This window comes from Crocodylus porosus, unplaced genomic scaffold (genome assembly GCF_001723895.1).
Source record: "Crocodylus porosus isolate Cpor-Errol unplaced genomic scaffold, CroPor_comp1, whole genome shotgun sequence".
NCBI lineage: Eukaryota > Metazoa > Chordata > Crocodylia > Crocodylidae > Crocodylus > Crocodylus porosus.
This window is the reverse complement of record NW_017728950.1, coordinates 43,291,343-43,311,464: the sequence shown is the minus strand read 5'-3', so window position 1 is coordinate 43,311,464 and position 20,122 is coordinate 43,291,343. Positions and strand designations below refer to the sequence as shown.

General features: G+C 41.7%; 1 protein-coding gene across 1 annotated transcript in view; it reads right to left on the bottom strand.

The window, feature by feature from the left end:
• DTWD2 (DTW domain containing 2) overlaps window positions 1–20,122 on the bottom strand; it is a 178,916-nt gene that overhangs the window by 106,593 nt on the left and 52,201 nt on the right. The window contains exons 2-3 of the mRNA XM_019555202.1: window positions 4,500–4,590; window positions 305–399 (exon numbers count right to left, since the gene is read on the bottom strand). Of these exons, the coding sequence (XP_019410747.1) occupies window positions 305–399; window positions 4,500–4,590 (186 nt within the window). The remainder of the gene's footprint in view (window positions 1–304; window positions 400–4,499; window positions 4,591–20,122) is intronic.

Sequence of the window (20,122 nt, the reverse complement as noted above, 5' to 3'; positions counted from 1 at the left end):
CAAAGCCAGTGCTACTGTCCAGTTACTTGGGTTACTGCACACTCACTTAGTACTTGTTTATGCAAGTACTAAATGACTGCACAGTAACGAATGTGCAGTCAGCATCTTGTGTAGATGCGGCCACTGGAAAGAAAACAGGTCAAAAAGCATTATATAGAATGAAGCACTAATTTTTCCTCCTGGTGAATCTGACATTGCATAGTACTGAACGTGCTATATTTAAAATATCAGCGCAAATACTGAAACTGAATGCATTAAATAGTATACAATGAGGAACAGAAGTTGTGTCAGCAGTTCTACTAACCTGTCTTCACTAAAGCGTCGACCAATCAAAACTTTACACTTGTCTTGGGGTAAGCAAGCTGCTAGAAGAGGTACTGTCCGCAACACTCTACTTTCCTTTAATCAGAGAAGAAAACTGTTTCAGAAAAAAATGCGAACACAAGGTTTTTTTTAAACCCGTAAGATGCTTCCAAACGCATATATCGTACAGGCTCTGAGTGACAGACAACATCTACAACAGAAAAAACTATCCAAATACCAATTTTAAATGTATTCTTTACCATGTACCACCCACGTGTAATAGTTGCTTTCAGAAAATAAACTTCTCTATATAAACTAGGACTGCATGCGTTTATGAACATGCTCAGACCTGGAAGGATTTACTTACAGACTGAAGTTTTACATATTTTGGCTGAGTGGGGACTTCCACCCTGACACTGCCAAACTATTTAGCTTGACCCTAAGGCCATGAACAGGTATTACATGAGTGCTGGGATAAGAGTCTCACTCCCAAGACAACAAAAAAAAAAAAGACAGCATACAGCTGTTGGAGGGATTTCTTGTGGAAGAGAACTAGCTCCAGGTCTGCCCAGAGCAGAGCAGGGGTAGGCAGGCTCCTGTGCTGCAGTTACAAGGCTCTAAGTGCCCTGCTGCTTACAGACTATACACCTGTCTCCTCCTGCACTGTCCTGGTAGGCCCAGAAGAGCATCTGGGGAGGCAGACTGCAACTGCTTTGCAACAAAAGCCTTGCTACTATGGGAGAATTCCATCTCCTCTCTTCACATTTCTCCAAGTCAGCCCAGAGAAGGGCACAGAGGAAGGGCTATTCTCTCTCACTTTGAGAACCAGAAAGTTTCCTGCACCAGGAGAATGACTCTCCCCACCCTGCCGATCAGCTGGAACCCATCTGGTGGGGCAGGGGGGCATCCTCCCAAGGTAGGAAGAATTCCAGGGCTGTCTGTGGCATCTTCTGCTTTTCAGCAGCTGACAAATGCCAGCCTGCCCTGCAAGCCTGGGAAAGGGCAGGCTGTCAATTAATGGGCTTCCCTAAGGGCAGGGAGAACTTTCTTCTGTACCTTTCCAGCCAGAGGGAGGGCACACATGTACGCTCCAGCTCATGGGTATTTTTTTCTACCGGTTAAGAATATCAGAGTCTTACTGCTAGAAATGAATGCCTGTCCATGGCTTAAGACTTGTTCAATTTCTTTTAGACAAGATAACACGTCCTTCAATTTTTAATGGGTATTGGGAAAAAAAAAGGAAAGCACAGTTTAACTTCAGGGTGGAAAATTATTTAGAGAAGAGACTCATTGTGAAGTCTAACTTCAGAAAACTCTTTATTTTTTTTAAACAGACAAGAAATTATTTCTCTCTCACTCTCCAAGATACCCCTCTCAATGGATTTTCACCCTAGGCATTCAGCCTACTCCTTGCTCCTATCCAAGTTAATGAAAAACTACTATTAGCTTCAGTGATACAGGGGCTTAAAAAGCTCTAGAATCATAACATAAAGGGTAACACAAAATGAGAACTACAACACTGAGTAAGAAGCTGGCTTGATCAGTGAATTTAATAATGCAAATTATTATATATTTTAATACACAAAGGGGGCACTGACTGGGGAGAGTCAGGGAACAGGAGGGATTCTAAACTGTACAGCCACCTAGTACAAGGTGGTGTACAGACATATAAATTAGTACAAAATTAAAAAATGTTTCCATCACCTACAAGGACACCTGACTTTGATATAGAGGCTTATTTAAAATGATTTTTTTCTTTCAGAGATCAAGAACTCTGAACTCTTAAGACTATTTCACTGACTAGTAATTCATATTACTATTAATTAGTCAGGCATGATGGACATAAGTACTAACTGAAACAGAGATGGTATGCGAGAAAGAGGGACTTAATTTTGCCTTTACCTGTAGTCATTTTGCAAAATTTGCCAGATTATATACCACGATCCAAACAAACAAACAAACAAAAACTCCAGCACTTAACCAGCAAACAAAGAAAGAATTATCTTAATACCCTGGAATATTACAATGAGTAACCACTTGCTGAGAGTATGTTAGCATGGATTCAATTTTATGCAACAGAAGACTGCAAGAATGAGCAATACCAGCCACCTCTGTTATGCAGAAATTGTTGTACAATTCCTTCAAACTCCACATGCAACTCAGTTCCCAAATTTAAGAAGAAGTGTTTAAGTTTCAGGGTTTACTCCACATAGCCACTTCACAGATTTCTGACAATGGCACATTCTTGAAGAAGTTCAGGGTATCACTTGTGTTGTTTGTAACAGACTAATATGCAGTACAGTAGAAGTATAGCCACCTGGTAATTGTATTACAATATGGTTTGTTGTCCATTTTAGTATTCTCTGTGATAATATGACTGAACTGCAGAACATCCAGCTAGAACCACCACATTCCAGGACACTTCTGAATTACGAAGCCTTGAGGTACCTTGAATACCACCAGGTGTGAAAACAAAAGCTTCTCCTCTCTAATAGGTATGCTCTTGCCACTCTAGAGTGGATAGAATACATAGGAGCTCTTGAACATCTGTGAGACCATCTGAGATAGGTAAGATATGAACTTTTACGTAATTTGCCAGAGTGAACGAGAGGGCATTTTCTTTTCAAAAGCCAATTGCCCAGGTATGTTCAGGCAAGGACATTCTCTCCCATTAGAGGTCTGCCATCAGTGAGGTATATCATGGTAAAACAGTGGTGTCTGAAAAACCCAAGTGGCAGTCTCTGGGGTCTTCTTCCTCAGCAATAACTTGAAGCTGACAATTATTAGATTAGAAAATCTCTCTAAGCCTGCTTTATTCATTTGGAGTGTGGCACAGCTCTCAGCTCATTCATTTAATGTCTGTGGGATGGCTAAAAAGCCCCATTTAAAAAAAAAAAAAGACAAAGGTCAATTGTGCCTTATGTCTCTTTTGCTATACCAAACATTAGAAACCAAAAGCCTGCCCCTGTTAGTGCAAATGTCACTAACCTCACAGCTCTACCTAATATGCATATGGCCCCTGCAATGAAGGAACTAAGAAACCCTCCTGGAGGTGACAAAATTATATTTTCTGGGCATAGGTGCCAAATCTTCTGCTGAGATGGGTGGCATTCTCTTCTCTTCATTCCAGGATAAGATACTTGTTTAGGTGAGTACTGGCCAATGCTGACTTTCTGTTCAATTGTGGTGGCTGTTGTCTCCACTGCCTCAGAGATAACTTGTGTATTGTTCCAATTGCAGATGTTTTTTTCACAAAGGTCCTTGGAAAACAGAACCATCGGACAACGTCACAGATCTTTCAAATGGCCCTGATTCAAAGTACTTCAGCATGTTTTTTAAACCACCCCTTTTTAACAAATGATTTAAAATATTCTTAAGCACTTCAATGATTCACAAGTTGTAGCTGTATTTCAGCAAGGCCCAGAGGTGCTTCAAAAGCTAAGAGCTCCAACATCCCAGACACTAGTCAATATGCAGCATATTAAGTAGTAACAGCCCTTGCCTTGAAGAATTTAACATCTGAAACATACATCAGGTGGGGGGAAATGCACAAAAGAGATGCTTCAATTCATACAAGAGCCAAGCTGGGAAAATTAGTCCACCGTAACTCTTACTCCAGCATCTTTTCACATCTGTTGCAACTGGGGTCCATCAACATCAAAAAAGCTGATTATCTGCATTACATCTCATTGATAAGAGGCAAGAAGTTACCACCAGACATTTTTCTCTTACGTTTTATCCATTAGGGTCTACTTGATTTTTATAGATGTAATATTTAATAGAATGTAATAAATATATTAATAGAATATAGCAGAAATTTAACATAGATCCTAATGCATTCAGACTCTGAACCAGTTTCAAGTTACTAGCTATATCAAGGCTAGTGCTTGAAGTTCATGTAGCCCTACTAAGATAAATGAGCCTCCACATACAAGGAAGGATGTCATATGGATAAGAGTTACATGAGCATGCTATGATTCAAGAAGAGGAACGAATACAGAGAATAGTGATGCTTTAAACACAAATGAATAAATAACATTAACAAGTCATATGAACTACTTGTTCAGCCTTCCTACTATTTTAGAAGCTAAGGGAATTGTATGCATCTGGACAGGATTGTTTCCCTTCACTCTCTCCCACACTCTTTCCCACTAAGCTTCTAGTTGAACTTCGACAGTTCCCATAACCTTACTCACCTCTGCCGGATGCTGAATTATATACAAGCAGGTGGAGACCTTTAGAGGATGTACTGGCAAAAACGGACACAAGCACACCTTCTGTGGACGGCTGCAAAGAAGGGGGTGGGGAGAAAAACAACACATACACAATTATATACACTGAATTACGCAAACCTTCCCATTTCCCAGGAGAGGTGTTAGCACTTTCCTGTACAACACAGCATATTCAGACAAACCTGTTTACAGTTTTTGCTGCTGCTTTTGCTATTATTTGCAAGTTTTTATCCAAAAAGTCTGTCTGAAAGAAGTATTCACAGACATCCCCTAGGAAGATCAGTTAGGATTCAATACTTTGAGAAAGATGTGTTTCCATTCTTGGCGAGAGAAAAACAAAACAAAACTGATGACTGTACCTGGATCAAGGAAGGAATCAAATCATTAAAGGGATCCAGACCTTCCACCTCAAATAAGGGAACCAACCAAAAATGGGGAACAAGACTAATGTGTATACATCAGACATACTATATATACTGACCATATACTTGATATACTTAATTCCATACTGTCAGCAAGTTTGGAACGATCCTTCTTTGTTTTTACAATTCCTGCATCAGAAACTTACAAGCAATATTTGAACTCTGCTGAACTCCATGTACTGCTGATGTAAGGTGCTGTGGAAGAACAGTCTTATGAAGAAAGATTTATATTTTTTTTAACTTACAATGTGAAAGGATCGTACGTCCACGCACTAAAAGACGCAAAGAACGAGGTACAAAGAGTAGTAGAGGAAATCAGAGACAATATTACAAGAAAGTAACATCATTAAATTATAGAGTAAACCAACTAAAACACATATTTAAAAACATTTGTTTAAGAGTATATTTTAATTGCCCGTTTGGAAAAACATTTTTCTAGTATTAAGATTATGACCAGGGTAATTTTTTTAAATTGGCAAACAAATCTGTGAAGAAAATTCTTCCCCTTGAAGTTAAAAAGCTGAAACAACAATCCCTTGTGCCAGCGGGATCCAACTTTTTTGGCAGACATGCCTTTCCCCGACTGCCATTTTGAACTTTTCATCTGCCTGACCCACTGCTCTGCCTTCTGCTCCCTGGTCTGTACTCCCTCCTGATCTGCTATTCTCCTTTTTGCTTCCTGCCCTAGCTGCTACCAAGTTGCCCATCCCCTCTCTGACCTTCCACGTGCCACACACACAAGCCACCCCTGCTTTGTGGTACACCCTGCAACCTTTTCTTACCACAACCCAACTGCATATTTTGCATTGGGTATCTCTCCACTGCATATGTAACATGACTGGAGCTAGCCTGCATCCAACACTAGCAGTGTTAGCAGCTGACAGCTTGTGCCAATTCTTGCTTTAGTCCATACCTTTTGTCAAGCAAACTGATATTTAAAATACTACCACATTCAGTGAAGGCAAAGTATGAATGTAAACTAAATCAGTGGCAACACTTGTGATATTCAGTCACTGGTGACTGGTGCCACCCCAGCATCCAGTCAGCAATCGGTTATAAATTCACCAAATTGGCTGTGCAGGTCAAATCAAAACCAAAGTTAAAATTCTTATGTCATTTCTGACTGCAAGTGAAAGCAAAACCAAAACTAAAACTGTGATTATTTTTTGTTTCACTTTCAGTTCAGCGAACACACAGAGCAGAACAATGCAAGGGAAGTACACGCTAATGGGTATTGTCTTTACATTTTTACAAGTATTCCAATAAAAATAATTTCTTTCCACATAAAGCTTTGAATGTGTTTGAATATAACATTTAAACCACATTAAGTGTGCTGTATTTAATTTTTTCCCTAATCAAATCTTTCAGTTCAAATACTTGTGGCTACTAGGATAATAAATTAACATGGAGGTACTTTTTTAGTTTTGTTTACTAAATATAAGTCAAATAAACATGCAAAATCGGATCACACTCTATTTACGGCATTAGAAATTTCAAACTTTTCCAGAAAACCCACATCTCTGGTGGCCATGTCTTCCTTTTAAAGTTTACTCTTGTAGTCCTTCATGCAAAGGCCTAAATTCAGTCCTCACATTCCCTAACTTAGGCCTCTCCTCTAGGATCTATTTGGTGTGTTCAGAAGAGTTGTGTAAAATAAAGATAAAATCTCAATGCAATTTGACAAAGTGGGACTGCAAATACTTGCTGTGTTTGTCTTGAGTGTTTGACACAAGCTTGGTATCTTTTTTCTCATAATTTAATGTTCTTTCATTTCCTGACAATTCAATTTTCTGTTAAGTATGAATTCTTCATTTCTGTCAGATATTATCAAATTCACAGCACTAATAAAGAGAAGCTGTTAGTTAAAGGTTTTGCAATTATAGCATTTTCTATATGGCAGAGATTAAGTTATGAATACCCATTGTAAACTACAATAGGCCTGAAGCTGTTTAATGATGGGATAGTATAGAGGTACTTGCATTCAACTGACTACAGTTTGCCTAAGAGACGAACAGGCAAAGAAAAGGATCAAGAAAGAGAATATCATTTTAGAAAACTCAAAGAAGGTTTGAAAAAAAACCCGTAAATGTTGCAAGGTTGCCTCCAGCACATTTACTGGTTTGATGATAGGTTAATCTTAGAGAAGGTAAAGGATATATATGGAATAAGAACAGGAATATGAATATTAATTAGAATAGAACCTGTTAGGAATGCTTAATCTTTTTTCATCTTATTTAGTAAGTTTTCCAATATTTTAGCCAAATGGTGGAGTATAAAAACTGGGTCCACTTTGGTATTTTTCCTCTTCAGTGTCGAACTACAGTTCTTACTGAATTGCCCACTTGCAAGTGTACCTGGTTAATGTTACTTAGCAACTTTGTTTTTGAAACCTAGGTAAGAGAGTGCTTTCCTTAATGGGCTGGCCTCCTACTAGAGACTTTTTAAGACTTTAAGACTTGTAAAAGTTAAGGTTAAATTGTTTGCAAATATTGATAAGATTATTATGCCTTTAGATAAATGTGCATTTGATAAATTTTGATCAAACTTGCTAGATATGCCTTATCTATACTGTTTAATCAATTATAGTAACTGAATTTCCTATTAAAATTTAGATGTTATTATATTGTACATATTTAATTTTGGTGGGACTGGCTTTGCAAGCTCTCCTTGGTTCTCAGAATCCATCTGAGGGGTCAACACCACTACATAAATCAGCTTTCAAATTAGTAAATTCCTGACTCCAATTCAAAGGGCTTCATTGTTCACTAGTTTTTACAGGCAGAAGGAAATAGTACTGAATAAATAAATTCTGACCTCAGGATGTTTACTATAATGAAGTCTTCTAGATACAGTTTACTTTATTTTCAGACCTCGTTTTTATAAAAAATCTGTTGCTACCTTTTTGTATCCTTTCCACACTTGAGTGTATTTTTGGTTGGTAAACTTTGTTAACCTTGTAAATTAAGGAAGTTTAAAGAAAGCATGCATTTTCAAAACATTACAAAAATCAATCTTATCCATAACTTCATTTGTGGAGCACAAAGCACTGCAAACAGTACTTTTCAATATAACTTAATTACTTACACATGTATGTATATCACTTATCTTTAAGCACCCATTGACATGCCTAATTATTTTAATTATGTACTTGTACTACCTCACCCTGGGGTTCACACACTTCTTTCTATACTTTCACTTTAGTGCCTAATGGTTATTGTTCTTTTTAGAGGAAAACCTTTTAAATTACAGGCATGCAAGTTTTGGAGTTCCTCATAGATCAGGATGGGAGAGGAAAGCCAGGGGGGCTTCCCTACAGGGCAGAATGGTAAAATTCTGTTTGAAAGCCCAAACAGCAGCCAGCATAAAGGCTGGCTAAACAGTCATTAATTTTGTATTTTTGCCTTCTTTTTCAATGTGTTAGTACATCTGGCTAGGAGTTTCAATCTTGGGCTTTACTTGCAAACAAAAACATAGTTTTCTTCCCTCTTTAGACCAAAAGGAGTGATTTGGGTCAAGCTCTGTGACAAGAAATCTTGAAAAGTCTCTCTTACTACCTAAGCCATGCTACGTAGGAATGATTCTTTTCGTAGGGTAACAAGGAAACACTGGCACGTAGACCAAACACTGTCAAATGGGAACCTTCTTTAGAAGTATGGTTAATTTTATATTAGCATCTGTTTAACCATAATTTTAATTTAGTTGAGATTTTACTAAAAAGAATGAGCAATTCTCCTAGCATCTGGAAAATTATCCTGAGGCCAATCCAGACTGTGATGTCAACTCTAGGTGCATTTGCGCAAATATTATAGTTTACTGGTTTTAATAACAGTTGAAATGTTCAGAAAGGTGTGAAGGCCTCAGACAGTTTGTCCAGTTGGTTTAAATATGTGCATTATGTAGTAAAAAAATAATGTTAAAATTCACACTAATATTTTGTTCACATACAAAGACACTATGCTGAGCTTATCATTCAAAGCCTTTCCCAACAGGGCTGAGACCAGCCAATTGACATTGCCTTTGTCCAGTATCCAGCCTGCTGTGACTAGCAGGTGTTGGGCAGGAACACTGTAAAGGTGAAAGTGCAGGAGACCAAATAGTCTGGTATCCTGCAGACCTTTCCAACAACTTCTGTAAAGTCCTCTCACAAATAAGATCTAGGTAAGCCCCCAACTTGATTATGCTCATTTTCATCCCAATTTTCAACCTGTTGGAAGATATTCACAGCTCTTTAAAACAGACAACATTCTGGGAACGCAAATATATATACTTTTTTGGGTCTTTCCTGAGGCCTCCCACAGGCAATTATGTGGAATTGTAGACATGTAGCTTTTTTCTAAATATAAACATTAAAAAGCCACTATAATTAATTCTGGCATTTTTTTCCCCCAGAGCAAAACTACAAAATAATATCAAAATAGTGTTAACTTCTTTGGCCTAAGAACTGAAGCAGGGCTAAGTGCGTCACAAGGCATGTTCTTGAAACACAATGTCCAGCATTACAAGCAAAGAGGAAGCTGATGTTTTCAATAGTTTCAACATCATTATGTTCCAACACTGTCAAGGTCAGGCTACAGACTCAGTATTTTCAAGGAAATGTAACTGGCCAAATATAGGTGGCTGCTTCAAGGTCAAGGTCAGAACACCAGAGGCCTCAGGGTCAAAACCCACCTGAGGAGTCTGAGCAAAGGCCAGCCCGTCATTCTTTTCCACCTACACATATTTTATACTAATGCACACATTAAACACACACTGAATCAGTATTCAGGGATTTATAGCATTAGGCTGGAATCTAGTTAAATATATTTTATAAAATCTGCGAACACGTACTCAGTTTTGCTGCTTTGTGTTAAAAGTAAAGCACTGTAGATTTTCAAGTGTTGCAGACTACAAGCGCGCTTTTCCAAAATCCATTCATCCTTCTGTTTGTCTGTGGTGCAGATTGCCAGAAGCCGAAAATGTACGATGTGGATTAGAATGCCCAGTATTAAATAGTAACTTAGAAAATAAAGTATTATTCTATGTCTGTTTCAGAGACCTGATGGAAGATGTTAATCAATGGGATACTATTATACTACGTTACAAAGAATATCAGAATGACAAAGTAGGATATGGAGGTGGAGGAGTGGCACTGTAGGATAAAATAGACAGTAACTACATAAAAATCTCATCTGAAAGGAAAACTAACATAGAATCCCTGTGGGTAAGTTCCAGACTTGAATAAAAGGATATAGTACTAGGATTGTACTACCAACCACTTGATCAGGAAGGTGAAGGTGATTATGAAATGCTTAGGGAGACTGGAGAAGCTGTCAGAATGGGAAAAGCAATAATAATGGGAGACTTCCACTACTCTCACATAGACTAGGTAAACACTTCATCAGTGCAAGATGTGGAGACAAAACTTCTGGATGTACTAAATGTAATAAATGCCTGCTTTCTAGAAAAACTCATCTATGATACTATGATCTTGGAACCCATTAACTGCCATGGGATTATAAGGAAGGTGTTTTTGTGATCTGAGACAGGTTAAAAGATAATCAGGGGTTAGGCAAAGGGTAAGGCTATATGCCCACTATTCAAGGTGCTGCAGGGTTCTGTGCTTAGCCCAGTTTTCTTCAACATTTTCGATGACTTGGAAAGGGGGGGGGGGCCACGGGGCGCAGCAAGGTGAAATCTCCAAGTTTGCAAATGATACCAAATTATTCTGGATAGTAGGGGTACACCAATCTATCAGCTGGCTATTGGGTGGGCACCAATAAAAGGAGAAATGACATTATTGGCTATCAGGTTTTTTTTGGTCACTGTAGCTGATAATTACAGCTACATGCCCTGAGCACCCTGGCAAGCGTAGTCCAGTCCCTGCATCCTGCCACTAGCCCAAGCCTGTGGCAGACTAAGTCTCAGCAAGCAGTGGGAGAGGGAGAGGGCACCGGGGAGCAGTCACAGGGCACTGAGCTCAGCAACAAAGGGACTGTGACCGGCTCCTGCTGCTGCTATGTCAACAGCACGCATGCAGCAGAGACCTGAGTGCCAGGGCTGCTGCAGAGACATTGGGCTACGTGCAGGAAGGTTAAGGCACTGTGCAAGGGACATTCTGCTCCTCTGGGCAACAGGCACCTTTGCAAAAGTGGCTTCTCCCCAGCAACTGTGGGAGCTCAGCTGTGAAGAGCCCACCAGCGCTAAGGCAGAGACGTGCTCTGGGGCTCCAAATGTGCCCAGCACCACTGTCCACACGAGGATCCACCCTGCCTGCCGGGACAGTAACACAGGCTGTGCAGGGGCTGTAGGTAGGAGCCACAGGAGGAAGGGGGGGGCGGGGAAGGGAGGTAACATGCCTAGGAATAAAGCCGTCACTGCCTTTGCCATTGAAGGCTAGAGTAGATAAGAGGCGGTGACCAAAAAAGCCAATAAAATGTTAGGCATCATTAAGAAGGGAATTTAAAACAAAACAGAAAACACATCGTCATGCAATTATACAAATCCATGGTGTGCACACATCTTGAAAACAAGCATGCAGTTCTGGTCTCTACATCTCAAAAAGAATCTAGTAGAATTGGAAAAGGTGCAGAGAAGAGCAACCGATATGATCAGGGTATGGAGCAGTTGCCATACTGGGAGAGACTAAAAAGCCTAGCTAGGGCTCTTCAGCTTGGCAAAAAGGCTAAGGGGAAATATAACAGAGATCTATAAAATAATGATGGATATGGAGCAAGTGAACAGGAAACTAATGGTCACCAAGTCCCAGAATATTAGAATTAGGGGGCACCCACTGAAATTAGCAGGAGACAGGTTTGAAACTAATGAGAAGAAAGTATTTTTTGTCTACAACGCATAGGGAACTTGCAGAATTCATGGTCAGAGGAGGTGGTAGAGGCAGGTACCTTGGTCAGGTTCAAAAAGGGACTAGACAAATTCATGGAAGAAAGATCTATTGATAGCACTTCAGCAGGCTTGTTGGAGATGTTTCTTTGCCATCTCTAAACTAATAATGGTGGATGCCAGGGAGCAGAATGAATAGGGTGAACGATAGATCACTGTAGAGATATGCAGCTCAATGGTCTCCCTCTAAAGCATTCACTCCTGCCACTGCTAGACAGGATACTAGGCTAGATGGGCCACTGGTCTGACCCGGTATGGGCACGGTAAGCCCCAGACTCTCTCCAAGCACCACCCTAATCCTCTTCCCCTGCCTGATCTCTTGCTCAGCTTTTTGCTCCCTGACCTACCTGTTGCTGTGTTCCCTGCCTCCTCCTCTGTCTGATATGTGCCATTTACAAAAGCTATCAATGCTACTTGTGGCACACATGCTTTAGGTTGGCCACCCCTGTTCTAGCAGATCAGCACTTGCCTTCTTTGCTGTTTTACCTGCAGGACAGCAGCAGATCAGACAGAGAGCAGAATGTAAAACATCAAGTCAGGCAGAGACAGGGGACTAGAGTGGCATTGAGGGAGCTGCAGGGCTTAATTTGTGGCATGCCTTCCCAAATGTTTAGCCCCCACTGGTGTAGGCACTATAGTCAACCTTAATCTGCTCCAGTTTATCCCCTTCAGTCCTGCATGCAATATTAGGAAGTAGTCCTGGATACACAAAAATAAAATAAAATAAAAGTTTAATCAACTTATTCTTTAAAAAAAGACTGCCTTAAGGCTGACTTAGGGCTGTATACTGTGTTTCAACCCCGAACGAAACACAAAGAGAGAAACTCACTGGAAAAGAATTACAGCAAAAGAACAAGACAACCCAGTATAGTACACCATGCATCAGAAACTGCCCTTATTAGGTATCCATTTGCCTTAGGAGACCCTCCCTGACTGCCTCACCATTTTTAGAAGAGAACCTCTACTGAAAAACACAGTTATGGTCTGTTTTGTAGTCAGGACATAACCATTTGCCATACCTTAGCAGTGGAACCTGTCTGGCTAATAGTTCCCAATCTAGCTAGAGCTACTTCACATGCAACAAATCACTATCAACAGCCAAATATCCCAGCAGACTGGTAGCTGGCATATCAGACTCTACTAGATGCAGGCACATAGCCCACACTGCTTGTGCTGAGGCAGATGCAAAACTTGTATTTTGACCTTTTCACATTCTCCATTCTGAAGCTGTATTATCTGGTAGGAGACCTGCTGTGAGCTCCAGGACAACTGTAGCTGGAAGGAAAATGTGTCAGTATAGCTCCAAAGGAACTGCAATAAGAAGGGTCTGTAAGGGACAAAGTAATTCTGGACAGGTAACCCAAGACTCCTACTGATCTGTGAGCATAAAGACAGAATGAACCACAGCACTGGAGACTTGGGATTCTCATGGACTGATCAACTGGAAATTCTGTGGAAAGTTAATTAGCAGTGCTCCACCTTATCAGTTTTACAACAAAAGTAGTGAACCAGCTCACCTTTTCTTTTAAATACAAAGGCCCTTCATTTCAAAAAACATCTCACAGTTGTTAACACACAGTAAGGTGTGTGCCTAATGCACTGACATCATCACTAGCATATGCTAGAAACAACATATCATCACATCATGTTGCTTTCTGAAAATTATAAAAGGTTTGCAGTACTTTTTTTCTTTTTAACTTTCTGAATTTAAATTTTAATTTTTTGACAGCATGTATTATGCCCCTGAAGTTTACTAATTCCAGCTGGTCAGAAGCAACTAGATGCCCATAGATAACATCAAAAGCAATAAAATAGTTGTCAGAAGGCATAGTTTAAAATAAATAAATAAATCATGCATGTTTCCTTAGAACAGACTCCCAATTAAGTGTACTCCCAAAACACCCTCCCCTTTCCTCCTTCAAACAACTTTTGAAAACCCATCTGTTTGTGCACAGCATTAGAGCTCTAATGACCACATGCCCTAGATTTCTACCGTAACGCCTTCTCTCCCTGCTCGTATTTATTTTATGGCTGTCAATTAATCGCGGTTAACATGCAGGATTAATGCATTAATCGTTGTTGATCGTTGTAAAAAATCTTAACACGTTAATTGCACATGTGGTTTTAGAGCCTGTGCCTGGGCTCTGCTCCGCCACCATCACTGTCACTTCCGGGCCGCCCCGCAGGGCAGTGATGGCAGCACGTAAGACTGCAAGGTGGCCTGGGTGCAGGCTCCAGGCAGCTGCAGCGGGGGTGGGGGAAGGGGGGCATGCACAGGCACAAAGACATGTAGCCTCAGCCTGCAGGCAGCCAGAAACACAGCCTGGGGGCATGTGGAGCACAGCCCAGCAAGCAAGTCTATAAAGGAGAAAGGGTGTGGGGGAGAAAAGGGGTGTGGAGGGCAAACTAAGGCCCCCATGGTGAGGGAGGGAGTGGGGCAGAGGAAGATCCAGGGACAGGGGCTAGGGTGAAGGGGGCCCTGGGGCAGTTTGTGGGATGGTAAGAGCCGCGGGTAGGCTCCCACCACTGCATGCACTCCAGGGGAGGCACAGAGGCACATACCCCCCAGATCTAGACACAAGGCAGAGGTGGGATGGGGCTCTGTGCCCTGCTACCTTTTTGCCCCAAGATCCGCATGCTGGCTGCGCCATGTCCCCTGCCCACCTGGGGGTGGGAGGCACATAGTATTGCACAGCCCCCAGAACAAAGGCAGTAGGGTGCAGAGCCCCAGTTTGCAGTGGCAACCCGCCTCCATCCCATACACAAATCCAGGGGGCACATGCCCCCTGTGCCTCCCTCAGGGTGCGTACAGCGGCAGGAGCTCCCTTGCACCCCTGGACGGGGCCAGCATTCCCTCTAAGCTGCATGGTGTGTGTGGCCACACAGGCAAGCTTAGCAGTATGGCATGAGCGCGCTTGCGCAGCTTAGAGGGAATGCTGCTCAAGGCTCTGACCGTCCGACCACCCATCCCAGGGCCCCATTCACTCCAGCCCCATAGCCACTCCCTCCCTCGCCATGGGGGCCTCGATCTGCCCCCCCACCCCTTCTCTCCCCCACATCCCTTCCCCACCACACACCTGCTGGGCAGTGTCTGTGTGTGTGCATGTTTATCTGTGTCTGTGTGCATGCGTCTGTCTACCCCTCACTCTCAAGCCACAGCCCCTGCCCCCCCCCAGCCCTGCTGCTGCCCCTCACTCCTGACCACCAGTACCCCACATCCTGCCAGGGCATGCAGGACCACCCCTCCCCAGGATCTGAACACCACACACACTTTCATAAATTCTTCCCCCTGCCCTCAACCATAAAAAGTACCTGTATAATTTTGCATAATTTTTGCATAGTTTTTGGAGCATAATTTTTAGTTTTTAGCTGTGCGATTAAAATCACGATCAATTGCAACTCATTTTTTTCAACATGCAACTAACCGCAATCAAATTTTTAAATCATTTGACAGCCCTAATTATTTTGAGCACTCTTCACTCAGGTGAAACTCACTGGAGTTTATTAAGCTTAAATACTGAAAGCAGGACCTAACCCTTAAATTGCAAGATTTTTAGGGCTTGATCTTGAAAAAGCTCCCACTGACTGCAATAGTAAAGGATCACATCATCTACTGTGCACAGGGATTCTATTAATTATTTGGCATAATTTACCACTGCAGTTAGGCTCTGATTCAAAGCCCATTAAGTCTAAGACTCCTATTGACTTCAAAAGAAGAAGATAAGCTCTTTAACAGATATATGCATCTCTATGATCACTAAGGACCTTAGCTAAAAGAATGTAGTGTATCTGGGTGTATCAAACACCACATATTTTACAACATACTGAACAGTTCTTTTCTGACCTTTTTGAATTAAAATGAAAATAAAAAAACCTAAATGTGTTACAGTTGATCCCTGCATTATTTTTATGGGGCTCTACTGACTGAATACCTTACACATTTGGGCTAGACTATTTAACCAATTTACTCTGCCCCTTATGTAAAGTGAGTAGAGAACTTGCTTGGAAAATTCCACTTTTGAATGGTGAATGCACCTAGCAGTGCAAAGCTGAGGGAGGTGACTCTAGCACCACAACCACTTTCCATATCAAAACTTTGCCACCCAATATAATGGCTCAAATGAGATGGACGAGGTGGCAGCAATGGAACAGGCTGGGAAGAGCAAGGTGCTGTGATAGCCTGCTCTTCACTAGTACTAAAATGCCAAAGTGGTGCAGATCTCTTTATAGCTCCAGGTTTTGTCAGTCACTTGGCTGTGGCATATGTGGGCCTATAAGGAGGTACTCAACCTAAAGCATCTGAAAACTGGTGCAGATGGCTAGTAAATGATATTCTGCCTGGCTGGAAGGCGGGGAACAGACTGTAACTGATGAAGGTGAAGCCACTATGTGGGTTAAAAGCCCAGGAGCAGAGGGCAAGGAAGAAGCACGGAGAAGGGTTACCCCTCTCAGGGTCTGTAGAAAGCACACAGGTTTTGGTCTGTTTGTTGTCTGCACATATATTTGTTTTGTTATTTGTTGGTTTTCTGCAGGGACAAGGGTACCCCATAAAATAAACCATTGGAAACCAAAAGCACAGCTAACTGGCGGTGAGAAGGGATCTGGATGAATGACTTGCTTCCAGAGCTCTATTCTTTACTGCATTCTGCCTCCATTCTGGTTCAGTAGGCAAATCAAACCCTTGCCTTCAGTAAGAGAGATTCAGATCACCAGCATAAGCTGCATCTATTACTACCTTCATATACTTTCAAATACCTTTGCAGCATTATGTCAACTTCTGTAGTGCTAACAAGGTTCTCCTGAAAGGTGGCAATACATTTGCATAAACACAGGGGATATAAGACAACTTTCAAGATATTTTGAGTTTTACTTTTTTCACCAGCATAGAAAGTTACCAGAAAAAGCAGAAGCACTTCTGAGTTTTGTTTCCAATGACAAGTTCAAAGAAAATACAAACAAGCAAACAAACCCTGAGACAAGTTCAGTTGGTCTAATAAAAGATATCACATCTACTCAAAGAACTTTGCCTGCCTATGCCCTTAGACCAGCAAGGCTACAACCAAAAACCCTACTGCATTCACACACTGCAGTCAACACATATGCTGGAATGTGTCATCGAATAGTTTGCTGAACAAACTGAGACATTATTGTCTTTCAAATTAGATTATGGGGGGGTTAGTTGCAAACAAATAAATGAAATTCACAGGGTATTTTTTCAGAATGTAAAGCAATTTAAAATATTGCTAATATCTTTATTTCAACAATACAATTACTGAATTACTAAATCCATTATCAGTATGGTATGTTACCTGGTAATTTATGACCCAATCTGAAGCCAATCCAGGTAGGAGAACACTCGTGTCAATGCTGAGTCTCACTGACTTCAGTGGGTTTGCTTGCCTGGATCTGACTGTGGAAAGTAAGCCTCCAGACCAGCTATCTATATATACCTTAGGCAGGTAAAAACTGAGTTTATAAGTTTTTATTAACCAACTATTCAGGAAATGTTCAGGACAATCCTGAAAAAAAAGAATAAGTGTTTTCTCTAATCTCTACTACCAAAAAAAAAAAAGGTGAAGACAAGGTAGTCTATCTACAGAGAGAGACAGAGAGAATATATGTATATGTATGTGCATGTATGTGTGGTTTTTTTTTTTTAAATATATCTATAAATATTTATATATTTTTTTAAAGATATAAATGAACACAACAAAATACAGTATATAAATGTAGTAGTGCAAGCTTCTGCAGGCCATCCAGCCAACAGCACTCAACAACATCCAAAATAGCATCTTCTAGGTGTGAAAAGGTATTTACATTGATTTAAAAAAAAATTAAAAACATCTCTGAAGACCACAGATGTCTTAATTGAATTTTAATAAAATGACAACTAAACTGCAAATCAAGACAGATAACATGTTAATTCAGCAAGTCAGCAACACTAAGTAATCTGACACAAGTGACAAATTGACTCAACCAGCCAGTAAGTCAGACCTACCTCCTAAAATCTCAGTCTGAAAATGTGGAAGGTATCTTTCCAGAACACTAGATACTACAAACTAATCAGTAACACAACTAGGGGTGGGCGAGTGGGGCAGAGATCCCAGGTGCCAACATGTAGAGGCACCAGAATTGGCCCCTGACCCCACAGAGTCCAAACCCTGGCAAGAGAAGTAGGCCCATGGTGCGGGAGCAGCAGGAGCCACCAAGAAATGTTTTTTTGAGTATAGATAGGAAACAGCATAGGTAAAAATCCAATTCTGCACACCTCCTCCTCTCCCACACACTCAGCAGCACCTCCTCATCTATGCCCACCCAATACCCTGCAGAGTTCACCCAGCATACTCATCGGGCATTTACAGACGTACTCCAGGGAAGGGAAGGGGGCGCTTTAATTAGAGTGACTCCGGAGCCGCTCTAATTAAAGCACCCAGCGCATCACATGTAAAAGTGTCCCCAAGCTAAAAAATGGTGGCGAGCACACTTGAAAGCTCATCAAATGAGCTTTTGTTAAAGAGCCCCACCACCATTTTTCAGCACGGGGACACTGATACACATGACGCTGGAGTCTACTGGAGTGCCGTAATTACCAAGCTCCAGCAGACTCAATTAATAGAGTCTGCTCTGACGTGCTGTAATTACAGCGAGTTGAAGCAGCCTCACTGCACGCATATAGGTGCCCATTATGCTTCTGTAACCAAGCAAGTTCATTTTGAAACAGTGACAAGAAGGGACATGCTCCATTAACAATTACTATGCACTCCGGCATATCAATTCCAGATGTAAGCAGGATAAAATCATTTTTTTCCAACTAAAAAATTCTTGGGCTAAAATGTACATGGAATTATACTTGTGAGGATCCTGCATAATTCCTGAGATTTCAGCTGAGTACATTTTTAATCAATACAGGTATAATGAGCAAAAAATTGACCAATTAAATACACGTTAATATTCTATGTCAAGGAAAGAATCAGTCCCTTAAAAGAAATGTTCTGATGCTACTGTATTTACTGTACAGCTTCAGAAATTTATAAATACAGATGTGTTGCCATGACAGGCGCATGTCAACATGGCTCTAATGGCTAAGGCTGCAGGGAGAGGTCACATTAATCAATACAGCTATGTCACCAGAAGCTGCTGATGTAAACAAAATTATTCAAGCAAAAACATACTTTACCAGTATAGATTATTTTGTCCACAGGGAAATTTTCAATAAACAAATAAAAAGTACAACTTTGCAACATCCACCCCAGGGCTCCTTTACAGGTATAAATACTCCTCAGGTAGACGTGGCCTATACCAGGGGAAACAAACTCACCTGGGGGGCCCCAAGCCAGTCCATACTGCAGGGCTCCCTGGGGGTTGGATCTGACCTGGGGCACAAAATGCTGGCAGCAGCCATCCATAGCACTAGCTGCAGCATCCAAATCAGCCACCATGGCAGGGCCAGGGGATTGAGGACTGTGTCTCACCTGACTGCCATCAAAGGCCATGTCTACAGAGCCCCCAGATTCCATGTCAGACCATGCCCACCACTGGCTACACCCCAACTTCCAGTAGTCCACCAGTAACCCTGCAGCACCTATTTTTCACATCCCTGGCCTCTACAACTGTTCTGAGGCAGAGGGCCGGATTTTAAAGCTCACAACACCCAGAATTGGTTATCAAATTTTTGAAAGTGTTGAACACTTGGCAGATTCCATTAAAACACTTATAACTATACTGCCAGAGCATAGAACCATAGAAAATTAGGATTGAAAGGGACCTCAGGAGGTCATCTAGTCCAATCCCCTGCTCAAAACAGGACCACCCCTAATTAGATCATCCCATCCAAGGCTCTGTCTAGCCGAGACTTAAAAACCTCCAAGGATGGGGAGTCCACAACCCCTCTAGGTACCATGGGCGACTGGTGCCTCGCAAGACTTGGGGGGCACCAGCACATTATGATGAGGGGGAGGGAGGAGTCCCCCAGCAGCCAGCCGGTGACCAGGGTGGGGTCCCCCCACCAGCAGCCAGCTGCTGAGCACGCCGGAGGCACAGCAGCAACAGAAGTGCCAGCACCTCCACATGTGGCATGGCAGCGGTGGAGCCAATTTCACAGGGGGCACTAGTGCTCTCCGTTGCCCCCCCACCAGCTGGAACACTCGCTGTTGGGGGGGGCACCAGCACTTTGGGGAGGGGCACATGCCCCTCCTATGCATTGCCTATGCTGGGTAACCTGTTCCAATGATCACTACCTTCTTCATGAGAAAGTTTTTCCTAATAACTAACCTAAACTTCCCTTGC